The sequence below is a fragment of the Camelina sativa genome, chromosome 3 (assembly GCF_030686135.1).
Source record: "Camelina sativa cultivar CO46 ecotype springtype chromosome 3, ASM3068613v1".
NCBI lineage: Eukaryota > Viridiplantae > Streptophyta > Magnoliopsida > Brassicales > Brassicaceae > Camelina > Camelina sativa.
In genome coordinates, this window is record NC_141882.1 from 820,683 (window position 1) to 838,179 (window position 17,497).

Sequence of the window (17,497 nt, forward strand, 5' to 3'; positions counted from 1 at the left end):
AATCATTGGCGAGCTCAACACTTCTCCGTATGGAATCATTGGCGAGCTCAACACTTCTCCGTATGGAATCATTGGCGAGCTCAACACTTCTCCGTATGAAATCATTGGCGAGCTCAACACTTCTCCGTATGGAATCATTGGCCAGCTCAACACTTCTCCGTATGGAATCATTGGCGAGCTCAACACTTCTCCGTATGGAATCATTGGCGAGCTCAACACTTCTCCGTATGGAATCATTGGCGAGCTCAACACTTCTCCGTATGGAATCATTGGCGAGCTCAACACTTCTCCGTATGAAATCATTGGCGAGCTCAACACTTCTCTGTATGGAATCATTGGCGAGCTTAACACTTCTCCGTATGGAATCATTGGCGAGATGGTGTGACTTGCGTCATTCGCGGACAGATTGATTGTCGGCGAGATCGAGAAGTTAGCGAGCTGCAAGGCGACCTGCTTGAGGGTTCGCGAGATGCTGTCAAAGCTGTTGCATTTGATGCTTGGCGTGTTTGAGGGCTGATGAGGTCGAGATTGTGGCTTTATCGAACTTCCGGCGAGCCCAAAGGGTTGTTGCGAGGTCACCATTACGGGATATGCCTACGAGATCGAGATCGTATTCGGGCATGGAGAATATCGATGATTGTTCATTGTGAGTGACAAGTGCTTGCGTATGGGCGTGGTACGTGGGATGAGATGTTGTTTGTGTCGTCCGGGGTGCGAGGATAACTTGGGTGTGATTGGTTGGAGCGACGCGCGTAGCGCTTACAGCTTCGCGAACGGTTGGATTGATGCCAACGGCTACACGAACGGGGGGCGTAGCGTCTACGGCTACGCCATTGGTTGGAGCAACGCGCGTAGCACCTATGGCTGCGCGGTTAGTGAGTGTTGCGTCCTCGACCGTAGCTGTTTCGGTCCTGTCGACGCCTTGGAGCTGGTTCGTCCTCGCGCGGGTGCGTCCCCATATGGTGCGCCTGTGAGACTTGACGCGGGCCGTGGAAGAGTCGACGCCTTCGTCGCTGGAGAGATCAGTGTGAGACATGTTTATGGTTTTCCGCAAACACTTGTCTTCAAATTCTATTCGTCAAATGAAAGGATTCCGTCTAGCCCCACGGTGGGTGCTAAATTGTTGATGTAAGAAATCGACAATATAAATAATACGGATATTCTTAGGGATAAACCGGAACTGATCCTCTTATTAACGTAGAATTGAAGTGAAGAGTTTACAGAAAATGACAATCAAAGAGCTAAGTGCAGTTAATACGAAAATAGATTCTCTTCTCTCTCTAATTGCCTAAAAAGTGGATCCCTATCTCTGACAATGACATCTGATATATATAGTAGGCCAATGATCTAAGGCTTTTTCTATTTCTCTATAAAATGATGATTTTGCCCATATAGCCAAATGAGGCATATCCATAACTTCAGGCCCTAAAATCTTGAGAGTATTTTATTTGGATCTTATTGAATGTTGGGGACGAAACCCATATTCAAAATTTTTTTATTATAGAGCGTTGGCTGGCTGATGAACATTTCAAATCTGTAATATCGTCAACTATAGTAATAATTATATAACCAACAAACCCCATAGCAGTTAGCACCGAAACGAATGTTGTATTAAGCACGTGTATGCATCGATGATCCCGCCATTTTATGAGCAGCAGTAAATCTACTTCCGTGTAATCATCAATCATCATGCTATAATTAAATCGCAACCAAGACACACAACCAAAAATAACTGCAATACGTAAAGGCCCATTAGTGTGGTTTCCCTTTAAGATCCGGCCCATTAAAATCTAACAATCTGGATATGGGGTGGGGGGGGGGGGGGGGGGAGAATATAATGTTGCTGCGATTAATTAATGAAGACATGTTAACTGACGAACGAATGTTCTCGTGATTCCAAAACTAGTGCTTTTGAAGATACATAACTATAAAGTTTTGGATTGTCTGTACAATTTAATTTGTTTAGAAAATATATTTATTTTAACTGATGTTGTTATGGTTCTTACGGACAGTTGTTCAATTATATATTGATTTAATTATTAAGATAATGTTCTCCTCGTTATAAAAGCTGGAATTCCAAAAAAAATGCATCTCTTTTGTAGATGGCAATTTAACTTAACAATTCTCGTTTAAATTTAGAGCCATGTTGTCGAGCTGATCAGCGACATGTTTTATTGAGACAAATCCTTTAGTGACCAAATTGTTGGGTTGTTTTAACTTTAATAAATAATGTCTGGCCATCTGCCTTATACTAGTACAAGAACCAAAGTGTTGGGTCTTTTTGTTTAACTTAAATACTCCTTTGTTGGGTTTGTTGTTTCTTTCAGGTTTCCAAGTCCATAGAATAATAATTTAATCATTTTTCAATTTCTGAAACCTTTGAAGAAAAAAAAACAAAAAATTGCTATCATGGAGGGACATGGACCTAAGGAAAATGCTATTATTGTGGATAAAACAAATTTCTTACGATCGGTTTGGTTCAACTCAATAATGGTTCATTTTGATTTTGTTCAAACCCAATATCTATATAATAAATTGTGATTTTAAAAACAAATTCGCCAACGTATATAATTCCAGCAAAAGCGCCGAGAGCTGAGAGTTGAGAGTTGTTAAGGGTTAGGTTGAGAGTTGGTCACTTGTGTGTGTTACAACTTGATCAAGTTAAACCGGTTTGACTGTACTGTGGTGGGGTTATACGTACAAACGAAACCCGGTTTGATATCAATTGTGCAGAAAGAGACACATGCATGAATGAATATTGGAAGATTTTAATTCAAATAAAACACTTCAAGGATCCTTATTCACATACAAATCAGCCCGGTTTGATCAAACATAGGTCTTTAGTTTGCGATAACATGAATATTTTTAAAATATTATATCAGAATTAAAAACACTTCATATATGGATCATATAAAACCCAACATTATTCACATTCAAATCCAAAACACAAACCTATGAGGATAAATTAAAGAAAACATAAATCAAGAAGATATAGTTTGTATATTATTGTTTTGTAGAGTTTTAACTCCTGCAACGAGCAATTGCGCTGCAACCACGACTGTAAGGATTAGCTTGAGCTCCGTTCTGACAATTGTAATAAGACGCACCTCTTCTTGAACAAGGCACGCTGTTCCGTCTCAACGACTGATAGCTTATGTATTTCGTGGTCGCCAATATTCTTCTATTGATCTCTGAATCCATTTCTTCTTCCTCTGCCCCGATACACTCTGCTATTGAACCGTGACAGCCTGAGCCATGGACTCCGCTCGTTGCCCACCCTAGACCGTCGAGGTCATTGGTGAAGCCGGCTTGGATCAGAGGTGAAGAGATGATCACGATAAAGAGGATAATTATCATAAGTGTTGGGAAGAGGGTAAAAGACCTGGCCATTTCTTATGGTCTTTCTTCGTTTTTGGGCTTCTTCTATTGTGTTATCATTCTTGCTTAAGTTAATGTTTATATATACATGGTGAGTGCGTGGAGTCAGTTTTTGGTTTTTGTTAGTGGTTGAAGCTTTATTTTTTCTTTTTGTATTCTTATTATAATAAGGTTTATTTTTTTAACTAAGAAAAGCATAGAATGAGGAAAATATTTTTTAACTGAAATTCTAGTAACTTTTTTTTTTTTTCAACGAGATTTGATTTAGATGAAATATAAATATTTGAAAATAATACTATTATTTAGGTATTTGTGATATTAACAGGAATGCCACTTGAAAATGAAATTAGAAAAGATTATGCAGATTATAATTATTAATTAATGGAGAATTGTTGGGAGTGGTTGAATATATGTTAAAACCGACAGTCCGACACCAATTGAACCAAAACGATTTGAGAGTTCAAATCTTTTCTCATTATCCATTTGACTTTTCATAATCAACATTATTATTTTTTTAATGATCTGAAAGCACTGAATCTAGATGACATAAAGGGGAATAATTGTTTTATTCATTCATATTTGGATGCACAATTACTCTTATTTCTTTTAGATAATTGAGAGTATTCACTACCTGATTTTGTTATTTTCATTCACTAAACATCGATCATTGACTTCGACCAAGCTCATTTAGTTTTTTTTTTATCTACTTAGTATTAAGCACCAACTATTTAACAACTGAATTCTTAGTACGTATAATTTATACAAAGTCATCATGGTTCGCTTTGTAAAGAAATAAAGTACGAATATTGGAACGATTCGTTTTCCCTTCTCAACAACCATAAAAACGAGTTGGGACATCGTTATCCCAACAAAAAAAACAAAGAAAAAACCTAACCCCCTTTTTTAACTAAACAAATCATGAATTAGAAAATTATTAGTGTAATTTCCCCCGGTTTGGTTTACCGAACCTTTAATAATATAAATTGTTGATACAAGTAAAAAAATTATAAGTGCAATTCATAATATCCCAATTTTTCTGTCTCACCGAATCCACGCGTTTCATACGTATTATATGACATATTTAGTTCAAATGGACCCGCTCGTGCATAAAAGATCATTAAAACAAAAAGAAAAAAAATAGGTTGTTTATAAGCTTAACCTATTCATGTCACTCGTTCAGTGACTCAATTAAGAGAGAAGTTACCCAAAATGATACAAATATAGTTTCTTTTTGAATATGTAAAAACTGTGTTCACATATACAAACAAATACAAGTATCAATCTCATGGTCATGAACTTGTGAACACAAACAAACAGTACAGGCCTTTTCTTCTCCTATGAGCTCTCGCTAGTCTCTTCTAGGTTTTTAGTTTTATGAAGATACTATACGTAAGAAAGCTTCACAGTTTCATCTTTCTAACTTGCTGAGCACGTCATCCATCGGCGGCAACTCCTGCGATATCTCTGCCCAGTCCGGCATCCCCTGAAAAACAGAGTTTTTTTGTTGCTTACATCTAAGATGCACAAAACCGCATTAAAAACCAATGCATATATATCGACCAAATAACCAAAAATCATTCAAGGACACTAAAGCAACCATTTTTGCATCGAACATGATAAACCAAGAGAAGTTAGGTTTTTAGATAAAACTTACTCTACCCGATCTGCGGACTCGACCATCTAACCGCAGTATAATGTACACATCATCACCTGGGTCAACTCCTTCAGATGTCTGTTGATCTCTTATCCACCTGAACCAAACAAAACCAGAGACGACCTTTAATACGCAAAAACAAAGTCTTCCTCTCTTTTCTATCAAACTTTGATCAGCAAATAGGCGATGATGAAAGTTTCGACCTTTCCCATTCACCAGGCGAAACAGTCTCGGCCTTGAACCTGATTTCACCTTTCAGCTTCGATTGGGCTACTACTGATTGAGCCCGTGTATCGAAATCTTCCTATTAAGTAAAGAAAATTCATTGCTTTACCAAAATGAGAATGAAGTTGAATATTTGTTTGTTTTTTTGTTCCAACACAAAATCTTTTCGTTACCCCAATTGAAGGAAGAGATGTAGCTGCCTTTGAAGAAGCCCCAAAGCCTTTTTTTCCGGTTACCGGTGTTTTACGTTCACCGAATACCACAGGAACCAAGAGAACACCTCTTCTTAGGAGCTCAGTTCTGAACCTATCTGCTTTTTGCATCGCGAGTGTAACAGTCTCTTTTTTCCCCGCCAGAATAACCTAACAACAATGTCAATCATCTACCCGATTCAGCAACTCAAAGGCTGATTAACACTCAAGGCAAGAAAAGAGGGATAAAAGACTCACCGGTCGAACTGTATCCCTTAGCTGCACAAGTTCAACAACTCGGTTGGTTGACAGACGTAGAGGCAGCCGGGAAAGAGTTTCGTCTCGATTTATTTGAACCATTTGTTCTTCCTCTTTCTTGTTTTCCCAAAGGAACAATGAAACCAGAACAACAATACCTGTACATTGCTGTTCCGAAAGCTTACTCACATAACAGAGCAAAAAAAATGGATTTTAAGATTCAGGTTGTGTTTATGACTCACCGCCAATGTTAATTGCAGCATTTCCCGTAGTTTCCAGAAGATCTGGAGCACCATCACCGCCTTTAAATGCCTGAATCAGTCTTGGTACGGTAAAGAACGTTGAGATACCTGCTGCTGCTGCAAATGCAAAATAAAAGAACTTTCTAACACCACGAAACGGTGCTCGTACTTCACTTATAAGTTTTAGATCTCTCCGGAAACTATTGCCAATATCTTCCCCGCCCAACCTAGCCTGAAACAATCGGAAGAAGTTTTTGCCAATGAGAAAGTTCTTCTTGGGATAAGAGCAACACAGACAAAATAGGAAGTACAAAACCTCTTCTTGCAGCTTCTTATACTCGGGTAATGCACGAAAGGATGCTAAGTCAGGATCGTTAAGAATCGTGGCAAATTTCAGATTATAATCTCTCAACGCAATTCTCAAACAATCAGCAGCTTTTTTTCCTTCGCCCCTACCTCAAGACGATAAACAATAGGGATGAAACAAAAGAGAAAAGAATCTCATCAGGATCTTCCAAATCATTGATTATAAGGTAGTTTCATCGGTACATCGTTAGAGGTTCTTACAGGTAAGCATGACAACAGGCTTTGTTATAGTAAGCAGCTTGTGATTCGATAGAATTTGGATTCAAACTCAGTGCCGTCTCAAACTTAACAAGACCATCTTTGACCTGAAAAAAAGTATCCAACATAATGTATCAACAAAATGTGTAGTCTAAACTTAGGTTATTCCTCAACATAAAATCAGTCATCACATAAGACTGTTTTGCTACCCAAGTATCTACATTATGTTAACTAGTACAAGCGAATTGCTAACTCTCCATTAAGGTCAAGAACCTAGTAACCATTAAAAAACTTATCCCTTTTGTTTTGTTACAAGCTTATATTCCATAACATCAACTGGCGAGTGACAAAAGTAACTAACTTTCATTAAATTAAGGTTTACCCAATTCACAAAATCATACAAGGTCAAGAGCCATAGAACACACAAAAGCGACTGAAACATATGCACCCTAAGAACACACAATTCGAATTTAAAACTTACCCGTCCTCTCTTAAAAAGGTCAAGACCAGTATTGACGCACGACTCAGCAGTGAGATCATCCGTCCGAGAATTTGGAGATGGAGGCGAAGACGACGGAGACGGAGAAGAAGAGGAGGCGAAAACAAGGAGTTGGGAATCCCAATTCCGGCGAGAATAAAAAAGGGTAGAGTCTCCTGGAGTTAGCCATGGTCGTCGTTTCTTCACTCTCGAGTAAGGGTTCGAGACGCGGCGTAGGAAATGGCGGTTTAGCGACGGAGCTGTAGCCACAGCCATTCAATTTTCTTCTGCGCTTCCCAGAAAAAAAAACCCAAACTTTTATCTTAAAAACTCTTCCTTTCTTTTTCTATTTTATTTCGGGAAATAATAATAACTAGTCTCCAACTTCTTCGAATTTTATCCATAAACTTTTTTTCGTGAAAACTACACCCAATTTTTTTAAAAAAACATTGTGGACTTTGAAGCTCGACATTGTCACACAAGGTTTGGAATCGATTAGGAAAACGAAGAATATTAGTGATTAATAAGTAGCAGAACTAATTTGGAGTTTGTCTTAAGATTATTGATTGATGAGTAGCAAAACTAATTTGGAGTTGGTGTAGTAATATTCTTATAAAATGTGTTATTGTCTCAATACGAAACTTAAAAACTGTTAGCCAATTTGAAGGGATTAGTTTTCTTACCTGACAAAATTGCAGTCTCAAGTCAAGTTTCAAGAATTGGAAGTATAAAAGTCAACACTACGAATGAGATCAACACTAAATATAGTAGCTTAACTTTAAGATAACAAAGATACTTTTTTAATTATTCATCAAAGACTCTTTTATTGAAGGTTACATTCAAACCAATCACTCGGTAGCAGAGAAAAACAGAGTACACACGAAAATAAAAACAGAGGAAACACACACAAAAGTAAAAAAGAGAGTTTATGAGAATTTGGGCAATGAGTTCATCGCCATGTTTATTCGACCTTGTGATTAACAGTTTGACTCATTTAGAGAACCTTCTGAGCAGAAGGCCTAGAGGTGATGTCAGCAACCCAAGCACTGACATGTGTACGCTCGTTGAAGAGTTTCTTAGTTGGAGTACCAAGCAAGTACTGAATCACAGGGATGATGTGAAGATCGACCAAAGTGAAGTGGTTAGCAGCCAAATACTTAGACTCACCAAGCCTGTGTTCGTAAACATCGAGGACTTTGGCTAACTTAGCCTCTTCTTCTTCAACAACGGCTTTGTCTGTGGTCATACCGTACAACGGCTTGAGGACTTGCTCCCAAACAAGCTTTGAACCAACTGGGTCAAACTCATTTTTTTCGATTTCTATTCCCATGGCTATGAACGCCATGCCCTTGCCAGGTGAGAGAAGGTCGGTTCCTTTGTCTGAGAAATTATGTGCTATGTATTGAGTAATTGCTCTTGATTCTGCGCAGGAATAAACATTTGATTGTTTCAGACGGTTTCTTTAAACGCAAGAATCAAAAAACATAACTTGAAAGATTTAACCAAGATTAAATAACCATAACCGAACCGAAATTAATTTGGTTAAAACCTCTAAAACAATGATTTCAACTTGGATAACCATAACCGAACCAAGTTACTAATAGATTAGGTCTACTAAAGTTAAATTGTTTTGCTGATTTACCAAAAAGCTTGAAGTCTCCATCTTCAAAGGCTGGAACTTTGCCAAAAGGCTGCAAAAACAATATTCAGGATTTTCAGCATCTTATAAAAGAAACAATGTTTTTGTTATAACAATAGTATATGTTACTCACGTTGCGATGGATGAAAGGCTCTTTCTTGTGTTCACCATCTTTAAGCTCGATATGAACGAACTCAAAGTCGAGATTCTTCTCGTGTAGGGCGATGAGAACTCTTCTCGTGGCTGTGGAAGCTGGGTGACCGAAAACTTTGATTCCTGCCATTAGTGAATGCGCTGTTTTGTGTTCTTAGAGATGTATTAGAAGTAAGAGTAGAGAGATCTTTGTGGTTGATGAAAGAAATAGACAGATGGGGCAGTGTATTTATACAACTAGAATAGAGTAACTTTTAGTGAATAAACAAAAAAAAAAAAACATAGCTCGGCGCCACCAAGCTTGAATACTCTTAATATATTTGTAAAGAAGAGGATTATTCAAAGTCAAGCTGAGTAATGTATGATTCGCTGTTTCTATTGGTTTAAAACTTTGACAGAACCATAGTATAAATAATAATAAAATACAATATGAGGAAAATATTAACCATTGCGTGATAAAGACCACAAGAAAAGTCTTGTATCTACTAAGCAAAGTTTGACTGACGTTGTTGGGTTCATGTGGCTCGTTAGATCAAATTGGATCGTTGAGTCGAGAAGATCAGCCAATGTGAAGCTCTTACTAGCCAATAAGCTATACTTTTTTGAGTCGTTTATCTAGAACTTCTTTTAGCTTCGCCTTAATTGGTTTCATTCGCTTAATGGATTGCTCCCAGATCAGCATTGAATATTGATGCTAGTGGATCAAACTCAGAAGATTTGATATCAGATTAATTAGTCGTAAGTGTATGAATTACTGGGATTGACCAAATGGTTGCATCAATTAAAACACTGTTAAACTAAAAGACCTAGGATGTAACAAACTTGATATACAAGTAACTAATCAGTAGGTAATAATCAACCCTCGTTATAACTTGTGTTTTACTAGGTCGATGATTTCATCGCTAAATTAATAAAGAGTTTAGACAGAAACTCTAGTTAAGACCTAAATTTGTAAAGAACAAGTAATCCAAGTAGAGAGAGGCGAAAACGTTAAACGTGGCTTCTAATAGTCAGCGGCTTTGGACTCGACGGTGATGGGATCGTAAGAGAGACCTTTCTCGTTCGTGGAGAACGGCGAGGACACGCCTTGTATGTATGTGGAGTAAGGGTACCGATAAATCTTGTACCCAGCAGTTTTACGGCGGAGACGGAGAAGCTGAGGAAGCGAAAACAAGGAGATGGAAATCCCAATTCCGGGCGAGAATTGAAAAGGGTAGTTATGGAGTGAGGGTTCGAGTCGCGGCGGAGTAAGTGGCGGTTTAGCGACGAAGCTGTAACCCATAGCCATTCAATTTTATTATTATACGCTTCCGAAGAAGAAGAAAAAAACCCTATCTTTGTAGAAACGCTTAGTTTTGTATTTGTTGCTCTGTTTTAATATTATCTATGAACTTTTTTACTGGTGCCAGTTACGCCAAAAAGATAATTAACATCGTGGACTTCGAAGCTTGCCAACATCACAGAATGTTTGGAATCGATTAACGAATAGGATTAGTAACTTGATGAGTAGCAGAAGTGTCTTTGTCTAAATATGAAGCTTAAAATACACTAGTAGTTAAAAGAAGCATTTAAAAGTCAACGGTCAATTTCTACCTTTACAATGCAAACAAAAAGGAAGTCTCAAGTCAATATTCAAGAATGAGATCAACACTAAATATAGTAGCTTAACTTTAAGATAACGAAGATACTTTTTTTATTATTCATCAAAGACTCTTTTATTGAAGGTTACATTCAAACCAATCACTCTCGGTAGCAGAGAAAAACAGAGTACACACGAAAAAGGGAAAACACACACAAAAAGAAACACAGAGTTTTTATGAGAGAATTGGGCAATCAGGCCATCGCCACTTTTATTAATCCCTGCTGATTAACAGTTGGATTTCACTTAGAGAACCTTCTGAGCGGAAGGCCTAGAAGTGATGTCAGCAACCCAAGCACTGACATGTGTACGCTCGTCGAAGAGTTTCTTACTTGGAGTACCAAGCAAGTATTGAATCACAGGGATGGTGTGAAGATCGGCCAAAGTGAAGTGGTCAGCAGCCAAATACTTAGACTCACCAAGCCTGTGTTCGTAAACATCGAGGACTTTGGCTAACTTAGCCTCTTCTTCTTCAACAACGGCTTTGTCTGTGGTCATACCGTACAACGGCTTGAGGACTTGCTCCCACACAAGCTTTGAACCAACAGGTTCAAACTCATGCGATTCGATTTCTATTCCCATGGCTATGATCGCCATGTCCTTTCCGGCTGAGAGAAGGTTGTTTCCTTTGTCTGCGAAATTATGTGCTATGTATTGAGTAATTGCTCTTGATTCTGCCCAACCAAACAAAAAAGAGTAAGAGATGTTTCAGACGGTTTCTTTAATTGCAATAATCAAAAACATAATTTGAGAGAAATAACCATAACCGAACCAAGTTACTATATAATAGATTAGGTCTACTAAAGTTAAGTGTTTTGCTGATTTACCAAAAAGCTTGAAGTCTCCATCTTCAAAGGCTGGAACTTTGCCAAAAGGCTGCAAAAACAATATTCAAGAATTTCAGACCAAGACTCAGTAGTACAGCATCTAAAGTCCTGACAGTATAATAAGTACTCACGTTGCGGAGGATGAAAGGCTCTTTCTTGTGTTCACCATCTTTGAGCTCGATATGAACGAACTCAAAGTCGAGATTCTTCTCGTGCAAGGCGATGAGAACTCTTCTCGTGGCTGTGGAAGCAGGGTGGCCGAAAACTTTGATTCCTGACATGTTAATGCTGTTTCTAGTGTTGTTAGAGATGTATTAGAGTAGTACTAGAGAGATCTTTGTGGTTGATGAAATATGTAAACGAATGGGGGGGGGGGGGGGGGGGGGGTTTATTTATACAACCGAAACAGAGTAACTTAGTGAATAAACAAAAACAAAACGAAATCCTCGGCGCCACCAAGCTTGAATACTCTGAATTTGTTAAAGAGGATTATTTAAAAAGTCAAGCTGAGTAGTGTATGATTCGCCGTTTCTATTGGTTCGAGTTTAGTATGACGTTCATATAAATTATAAAAACATTATAATGAGAGAAAAAAACAACCACCACATGATAACGTCCACGAGAGTAGTCATTCATTCATCTACTAGTCAAAGTTTGAGTTCACGTTTGATCGTTGGATGTTCAGATTATTTAGATCGTTGAGTGGAAGATTTGTCGTCGATGTCTCACGAAATATTTCACTCTCTAGAAGGATGAAAGATTATGAAAAAATTAAAAAAATAAATAAATGAAGCTAAGAATATCTCCCTTTCACACTTTCGACAATATCCAAACTAGGGGTCAATAAAATATCAATCATGTTGAATCAAATTGGTGGCTGAATTATATAAAGTAACTAACCAATGGTTACTAACTATTCTACTAAGTACGATCGATTTCTCTAATAGGACCAAAAGAGATATTACCATTTAAACATGAATTTGAGAATTTATTCACCGAAATTTGCAAAAGTTTAATTATGAAAAAGTGCATGTTTATCCTTTGGTTTGTTGTGTGTATTTTAATTTCAAATCCATATTCTCTCTTAAACGATGCTTTTTTGTTCTTTATTTATATATACTACATCAAACATATTTACAAACCAAACACAAAGCAATGAAGCATCTTAACAAAGATTCAACTGCACGTAACAAACAGCTAGCACAAGCTTACAAAGGACCCAAACACACTGACACACAAATTTTACTTCTGCTTTTATTTAGTTCCTCCTCTGCTTATTAAACCAAGATTTCTCTTGATCGCAAGCCATCTTCCAAGCCTCTCTACTCGTAATCTCATCCACCCACTTATGCACTTTAGGTCGATTTTTGAACAATCTTTTCGTTGGAGTTCCCAAAAGGTATTGTATATTTGGTAGGTGATGGAGATCAACCAAAGTAAAGCTATTACAAGCCAAGAATCTTGATTCTTGGAGTCGTTTCTCGTAGACATTTAGAACCTTCTCTAGATTAGCCTCGTTCTCTTTGACAACCGTATGGTCAGTCTCTAGACCGTAGAGAGGCTTAATGACTTGTTCCCAAGTGAGTTTCGATGCGGGTGGATCAAAATGATGAGCTTCGATTTCCATCCACATTGTTAGTATTGCCATTGTCTCGTGGCTTTGAAGATTCAAAAGCTCTGTGCCTCTTGGGCTATGAACATATGCGATGTATTGTGTGATGGCCCGAGACTCTAGAAGGAAATACTCAAAATCTATTAGCTAAATACAAAAAAATTGCTCAGGTTGTTGTTGATTAGTGTGTAAGACTAAACTCACCGGACAACTTAACATTTCTATCTTCAAAAACGGGGACTTGACCAAATGGCTGCATCAATAACACCAGTGGTAAAAGTTAATCCCTAGGCGAGAATTAAAACCTTGCTATATAACAAATTCATGTATGTGTTGATCATTCGATCTATACAAGGATTACAAATTCAGAACATGATCGATATATAGGCATAGTGAAACTGGAGCATATAATCTAGATTCGAGTGACAAGTAATCTATCTACACTCTACAGCTGAGTAGTCTCACCTTGAAATAAGGATATTTCAATTATGGGATATAAGTACTTACGTTGAGAGCGAGGAAATGTTCACTTTTGTGTTCACCGGTTTGCAATTTGACGGTAATGGGTTCGTAAGAGAGTCCTTTCTCATGGAGAACAGCGAGGACACGCCTTGTGTTTGTTGAGAAAGGATCGCCATGAACCTTGTAACCTGCAATGAAGAATTTGGAAAACAAAAATCAGAATAATGTGAAACCACGCATCCTGTTTTATTCTTACTTGAAGTCAATCCATGAACCTTGTAAAAGTTATTGCCAAACTAATCTAGGAAGATATTACTGAAAATCAAAACCTATAATACTATTAATCTTACCGAGCTTTTTTACTTCTGCCTCACGCTTCCAATTTGGCAATAACTTGAACACTATCTGTACGCAGTCCATGTATATATAGATGATAGACTTGTTTTTGCATGTAAAGCTCCTCGGTAAACCCATATATATACACCAAAGTTATGTGCCTTTTTCTTTTGCAATACAAAAGACTGAAAGAGGAACATTTTGATATTTTTTCCCCTGGGACGCACGTAAAGAGTCACCTTCCTTGGGAATCAAGAGATAATTTGTTCCTGTGGTACAACATAAACTAAGTATCTACCTTAATTTTTTTGTTTATTAAACAAAAATCTCCTTGTATTCAACAATTATTATATTATCATTACAGTTATAGTTGTTATTTTTGTATTATCATTACAGTTATAGTTGTTATTACACTAAACAACAATATCATATTCAAATTTAGTATTGGGAATTTTTTTTCTTAGAGTGTTGATTGCAACAAGATTTTTCATTTTATTTTATCATTCTAAGTATTTAGGTTCTAAATTTTCTTTTTGCCTACCACATTACTTACTTAAGTTTTAAAACAATTTTTTTTTAAAAAATGATAAATTTAAAATACGTATAAACATGTTGAACTCACAAAACCAAGCTTACGTACCCGTAGGATGGGACGGGATGCAGAATCCGGATTGTTTTCAACGCATTTAAATGTAACACTCAAGATTTTTTTTTAAACGATTAATGAAAAAATAGTTGAAAAAACCTAAGTGATAAATTAAAATACGTATACATGTTGAACTCGCAAAACAAGCTTACAGACCCGTAGGATGAGACGGGATGCAGAATCCAGTTTGTTTTCAACCCATTTAAATGTAACACTCAAGTTTAAAAACTTAAAAAAAAAATCTTTCAAAAACAATTACTTAAAATATAGTATTCTTTAAATTTAATTTAAAATCTGAAAACAAGACGAGAAAAAACTTTCTTTTTTTTTGTTTGGAAAATAATCAATAATTAAAAAGGTTAAAAAAAAGGAAATTAAAGAAAGCAATACCTTCATGATTCAGGTAGAGAAATGTATATACCCTTCATTATTGTTGGGCTCCGAGAATGCTTTCAGAAAGATCATCTTAACTTGAGCTGATAAAAAGAGAAGAAGATGATTAATCACGTACGTTAAACACACACAAAAAAAAAAACTCAATAGAATTGAAAGATATGAACTTTGACTTAGGGGTTAGTTAGAGATAGGATTAGATCATACATCAAAATTAGAAACTTACATTATCGAAGGCTCTTCTACTAATTTGGTGAAAGCAAATCATCAGCGAGAGACTGTGACTGTGTGACATATAATAATTCTCTCTTTTTCCCAAAACTGTAAAAAACCCTTTCATGCAAACCTTCAATATGAACCCAAAAAAAAAAAAAAAAAGCAGAAGCAATTGAGCAATTGAGTCAACAAAAGACAATGAAAACGCAAAACCATATCAACAATAACCAAAACAAAACAAAAAAAAAGCAATCGAGGAATAGGCTTACATCAATGGATGGATGTTGACATTTCAGACCTCACTTGTTGAGGTCAATTTGCTTTCACACACTCTCTTATGCTCTGTTTCTATTCTCTGTTTTAACAGAAGCATAGAGTTACTCTCTCTATCTCTCTTGTGTTTGTTTTTCTTCACACCAACGATTCTTTACTAAGAGAGAAACTTTAATTGTCTACATTGCATTCACTTAGTTTTTTCTTACAAGAGCACACACACACATACATATACTACTTCTACTTGACACACACACAATTGCACCCATGCTTCTAGACCATACTCCTACTAACTACTCTCTTACACAAGACAAGTAGCCACCCTACACATTGACTCTAATTCCTCCTTGATTTACTCTTCTTACACAACACTTGGACTCTAACTTGAACTTGGTGTTTTAGTTAACACAACCATTCTTGTTGGACCTTAACTAAAGAAACACAAAACACTTATTCATATGGGCCTCAACATCACCGATGGCCCAACTCACAAAACACAAACCCATATGGTTTGTTGACCTTCTTCTCCACCTTTGACTCCTCTCTTCACGACGTTTCTTCTCCGGCAACGTTTTCTTCTTCACGGGAGCTTTGCTTCTTCTTCTTTGTTCTTCGACTTACTGATTTCTCTTTGTTGCAGATTTAATCAAGAACTCAATTCTCAACAATGGATCGGAGGAGAGCAGATGATCTGGATCTAGCGCGGCTATATCTTCCTTCCGTATACCTATAACAAAACCCTAATTACTGTAAGTTGATAAATAAAGAAAAGCAATCAAAGCAGAAGCAGGGAATCGAATCTAGGGTTTAAAGAAAGGGGAGAGAAAAACTCGTAGAAGCTTCCACGCTTACTTACTTAGGGAAATTAGAGTAGCTGGTCTCTTCGGCGTCATCAACCACCGCATCCTTCGAAGCAGGAGTCGGTGGAGGCAACGTTTCCGAATGTTCCGGATCTCTCAGGTGACTCTAATCCTTCCCGCTTCGATGATCGGCTTATTTAAACGTCTACATGGATCATCAGCGAGTCTCTTCGTATGAAATTGGCATAGCCTCTTTTTAGGTTGAGAAGAGAGAAAACATATGTTTTTTTTTTTCTTTTTCTTTGGTTATTATATATGATAATGAAAGTTAGATTTTATTTTTTGGTTTAGGGTTTTGAAGAATGAAGAGGCAGCCAGAAAAAAGAAAAGAGCTAGAGAGTTTTGATTACTTCTTTCTCTCTCGAGGAAGGAAGAATGCTGAACGATTAATTCCTTAAACAGCTCTGTTTTATTTATTTTATTTATAGAGCTAATTAAATTTTAGAGGTTTAAAAGGAAAAAATGGAAATCTATATTCACAACGGTCACGTTAATAAGGTAATTTATTATTAAGATATATATATATATATATATATAATTTGTTTTTATATATACTAGGAAAGCGATCCGTGCGGCAACACACGGGGAGGTGAAATCCTAAATTGAAATTTAACATTTGTAATTCATCCTAAATTCTTTCTTTTCTCAATCAATTTGATCATTTTCACTTCTTGCTATTTCTTTCTGCTGATTAAAAAGCCAAAAATTCATTTCAATGTTATTATATTTTATGTTGTCACACACAAAAGTGAGCCTTTTTTAGAGCTTGATTTACTATGAACATTACTTTTAACCATATATAAAATTTCATTTATGTTTGTCTCCGACCATATGGTGCTATATATTGATATCCTTTCTTAATTCGCTATTAGAAATTGTCTTTGTTGTTGATCATTATCAATCGAAATACATACGAGGCTGCTTATCTCTTGATTTATTTACTGTATCGAGAAAATACTAAATGCCACTTGTCGAAGGAAGGTCGAAGATTGGGATCGGAGTAGATGGCTGGATTGAGTTTCGTTTCCCCTTCACTTTGATACGCGATTTCTCTTTCCATAGATTACTGATTCACAAATCACAATCAATATTCCGATGTTGTAAACAAGTGGAGTTTGTATACAAATGATTTACTATGAACATTACTTTTAACCATATATAAAATTTCATTTATGCTTGTGGATGTTTTTTTCTCTCACTTTTAGATATGTACAAAACCAAGTTTTATATGACCGACCAATCAAACCTAATTGGTTAGTATAGAGTAACTCACATTCTTCAGCTACAACTTTTAGAGATATATATTTGGCTATAATGCTTTCCACAGTTACATGCATGTTGGTCTCACGTTTTCCGTCAAAAGACACCCTTCTTTCCTCCCTTTTAATGGGTTAATCTTGATTGCCTTATTTCCTACTAACACATTTGATACATGGATTTGTAATATTTGC

At 36.7% G+C, this 17,497-nt stretch overlaps 4 protein-coding genes and 1 pseudogene across 7 annotated transcripts; all 5 read right to left on the bottom strand.

Annotated features, from left to right (window-relative positions):
- Positions 1-2,772: 2,772 nt before the first annotated feature.
- On the bottom strand, positions 2,773-3,445 carry LOC104760160 (protein RALF-like 1 pseudogene; annotated as a pseudogene).
- Positions 3,446-4,588: 1,143 nt separating this feature from the next.
- Positions 4,589-7,369, bottom strand: LOC104760171 (protein LOW PSII ACCUMULATION 1, chloroplastic). 4 transcript variants are annotated; one of them, XM_010483053.3, is made up of 9 exons: positions 6,994-7,369; positions 6,516-6,619; positions 6,265-6,400; positions 5,949-6,180; positions 5,707-5,864; positions 5,431-5,619; positions 5,236-5,336; positions 5,033-5,129; positions 4,589-4,861 (listed from the first exon to the last, which is right to left on the bottom strand). In XM_010483053.3, the coding sequence occupies exons 1-9, from the start codon at positions 7,264-7,266 to the stop codon at positions 4,787-4,789; spliced, it is 1,365 nt and encodes a 454-aa protein (XP_010481355.1). In that variant the 5' UTR covers positions 7,267-7,369; the 3' UTR covers positions 4,589-4,786. The 4 variants fall into 4 exon arrangements, with proteins under 4 accessions (XP_010481355.1, XP_087363781.1, XP_087363782.1 ...); XM_087507655.1 differs by having other exon boundaries at positions 6,265-6,404; positions 6,994-7,348; XM_087507656.1 differs by having other exon boundaries at positions 5,707-5,874; positions 6,994-7,331.
- A 398-nt stretch (positions 7,370-7,767) lies between these two features.
- LOC104760176 (glutathione S-transferase F6-like) lies at positions 7,768-9,163 on the bottom strand. Its single transcript, XM_010483062.3, has 3 exons — positions 8,763-9,163; positions 8,633-8,681; positions 7,768-8,412 (listed from the first exon to the last, which is right to left on the bottom strand). The coding sequence occupies exons 1-3, from the start codon at positions 8,910-8,912 to the stop codon at positions 7,985-7,987; spliced, it is 627 nt and encodes a 208-aa protein (XP_010481364.1). The 5' UTR covers positions 8,913-9,163; the 3' UTR covers positions 7,768-7,984.
- A 1,288-nt stretch (positions 9,164-10,451) lies between these two features.
- On the bottom strand, positions 10,452-11,842 carry LOC104760185 (glutathione S-transferase F6). The gene is made up of 3 exons (XM_010483072.3): positions 11,380-11,842; positions 11,249-11,297; positions 10,452-11,095 (listed from the first exon to the last, which is right to left on the bottom strand). Exons 1-3 carry the CDS (start codon positions 11,527-11,529, stop codon positions 10,668-10,670), a joined length of 627 nt encoding a protein of 208 aa, XP_010481374.2. The 5' UTR covers positions 11,530-11,842; the 3' UTR covers positions 10,452-10,667.
- Positions 11,843-12,325: 483 nt separating this feature from the next.
- Positions 12,326-15,382, bottom strand: LOC104760193 (glutathione S-transferase F4-like). The gene is made up of 7 exons (XM_010483083.3): positions 15,183-15,382; positions 14,924-15,043; positions 14,695-14,780; positions 13,673-13,927; positions 13,368-13,510; positions 13,065-13,113; positions 12,326-12,979 (listed from the first exon to the last, which is right to left on the bottom strand). Exons 4-7 carry the CDS (start codon positions 13,794-13,796, stop codon positions 12,507-12,509), a joined length of 789 nt encoding a protein of 262 aa, XP_010481385.2. The 5' UTR covers positions 13,797-13,927; positions 14,695-14,780; positions 14,924-15,043; positions 15,183-15,382; the 3' UTR covers positions 12,326-12,506.
- Between the last annotated feature and the right edge of the window lie 2,115 nt (positions 15,383-17,497).

Bases quoted from the DNA above. Each gene is read 5' to 3' on its own strand.
- LOC104760185 (XM_010483072.3), bottom strand. From the start codon at position 11,529: ATGTCAGGAATCAAAGTTTTCGGCCACCCTGCTTCCACAGCCACGAGA. The intron at 11,298-11,379 runs GTGAGTACTTAT...TTGTTTTTGCAG, and splicing joins AGCCTTTCATCCTCCGCAAC to CCTTTTGGCAAAGTTCCAGC. The intron at 11,096-11,248 runs GTAAATCAGCAA...TTGGTTGGGCAG, and splicing joins TGGAGACTTCAAGCTTTTTG to AATCAAGAGCAATTACTCAA.
- LOC104760171 (XM_010483053.3), bottom strand. From the start codon at position 7,266: ATGGCTGTGGCTACAGCTCCGTCGCTAAACCGCCATTTCCTACGCCGC. The intron at 6,181-6,264 runs GTTTTGTACTTC...CGATTGTTTCAG, and splicing joins ATAAGAAGCTGCAAGAAGAG to GCTAGGTTGGGCGGGGAAGA. The intron at 4,862-5,032 runs GTAAGTTTTATC...TCTGTTTTTCAG, and splicing joins GAGTCCGCAGATCGGGTAGA to GGGATGCCGGACTGGGCAGA.
- LOC104760193 (XM_010483083.3), bottom strand. From the start codon at position 13,796: ATGGGTTTACCGAGGAGCTTTACATGCAAAAACAAGTCTATCATCTAT. The intron at 13,114-13,367 runs GTAAGTACTTAT...TTATTGATGCAG, and splicing joins AACATTTCCTCGCTCTCAAC to CCATTTGGTCAAGTCCCCGT. The intron at 12,980-13,064 runs GTGAGTTTAGTC...ATTTCCTTCTAG, and splicing joins TAGAAATGTTAAGTTGTCCG to AGTCTCGGGCCATCACACAA.
- LOC104760176 (XM_010483062.3), bottom strand. From the start codon at position 8,912: ATGGCAGGAATCAAAGTTTTCGGTCACCCAGCTTCCACAGCCACGAGA. The intron at 8,682-8,762 runs GTGAGTAACATA...TTGTTTTTGCAG, and splicing joins AGCCTTTCATCCATCGCAAC to CCTTTTGGCAAAGTTCCAGC. The intron at 8,413-8,632 runs GTAAATCAGCAA...ATTCCTGCGCAG, and splicing joins TGGAGACTTCAAGCTTTTTG to AATCAAGAGCAATTACTCAA.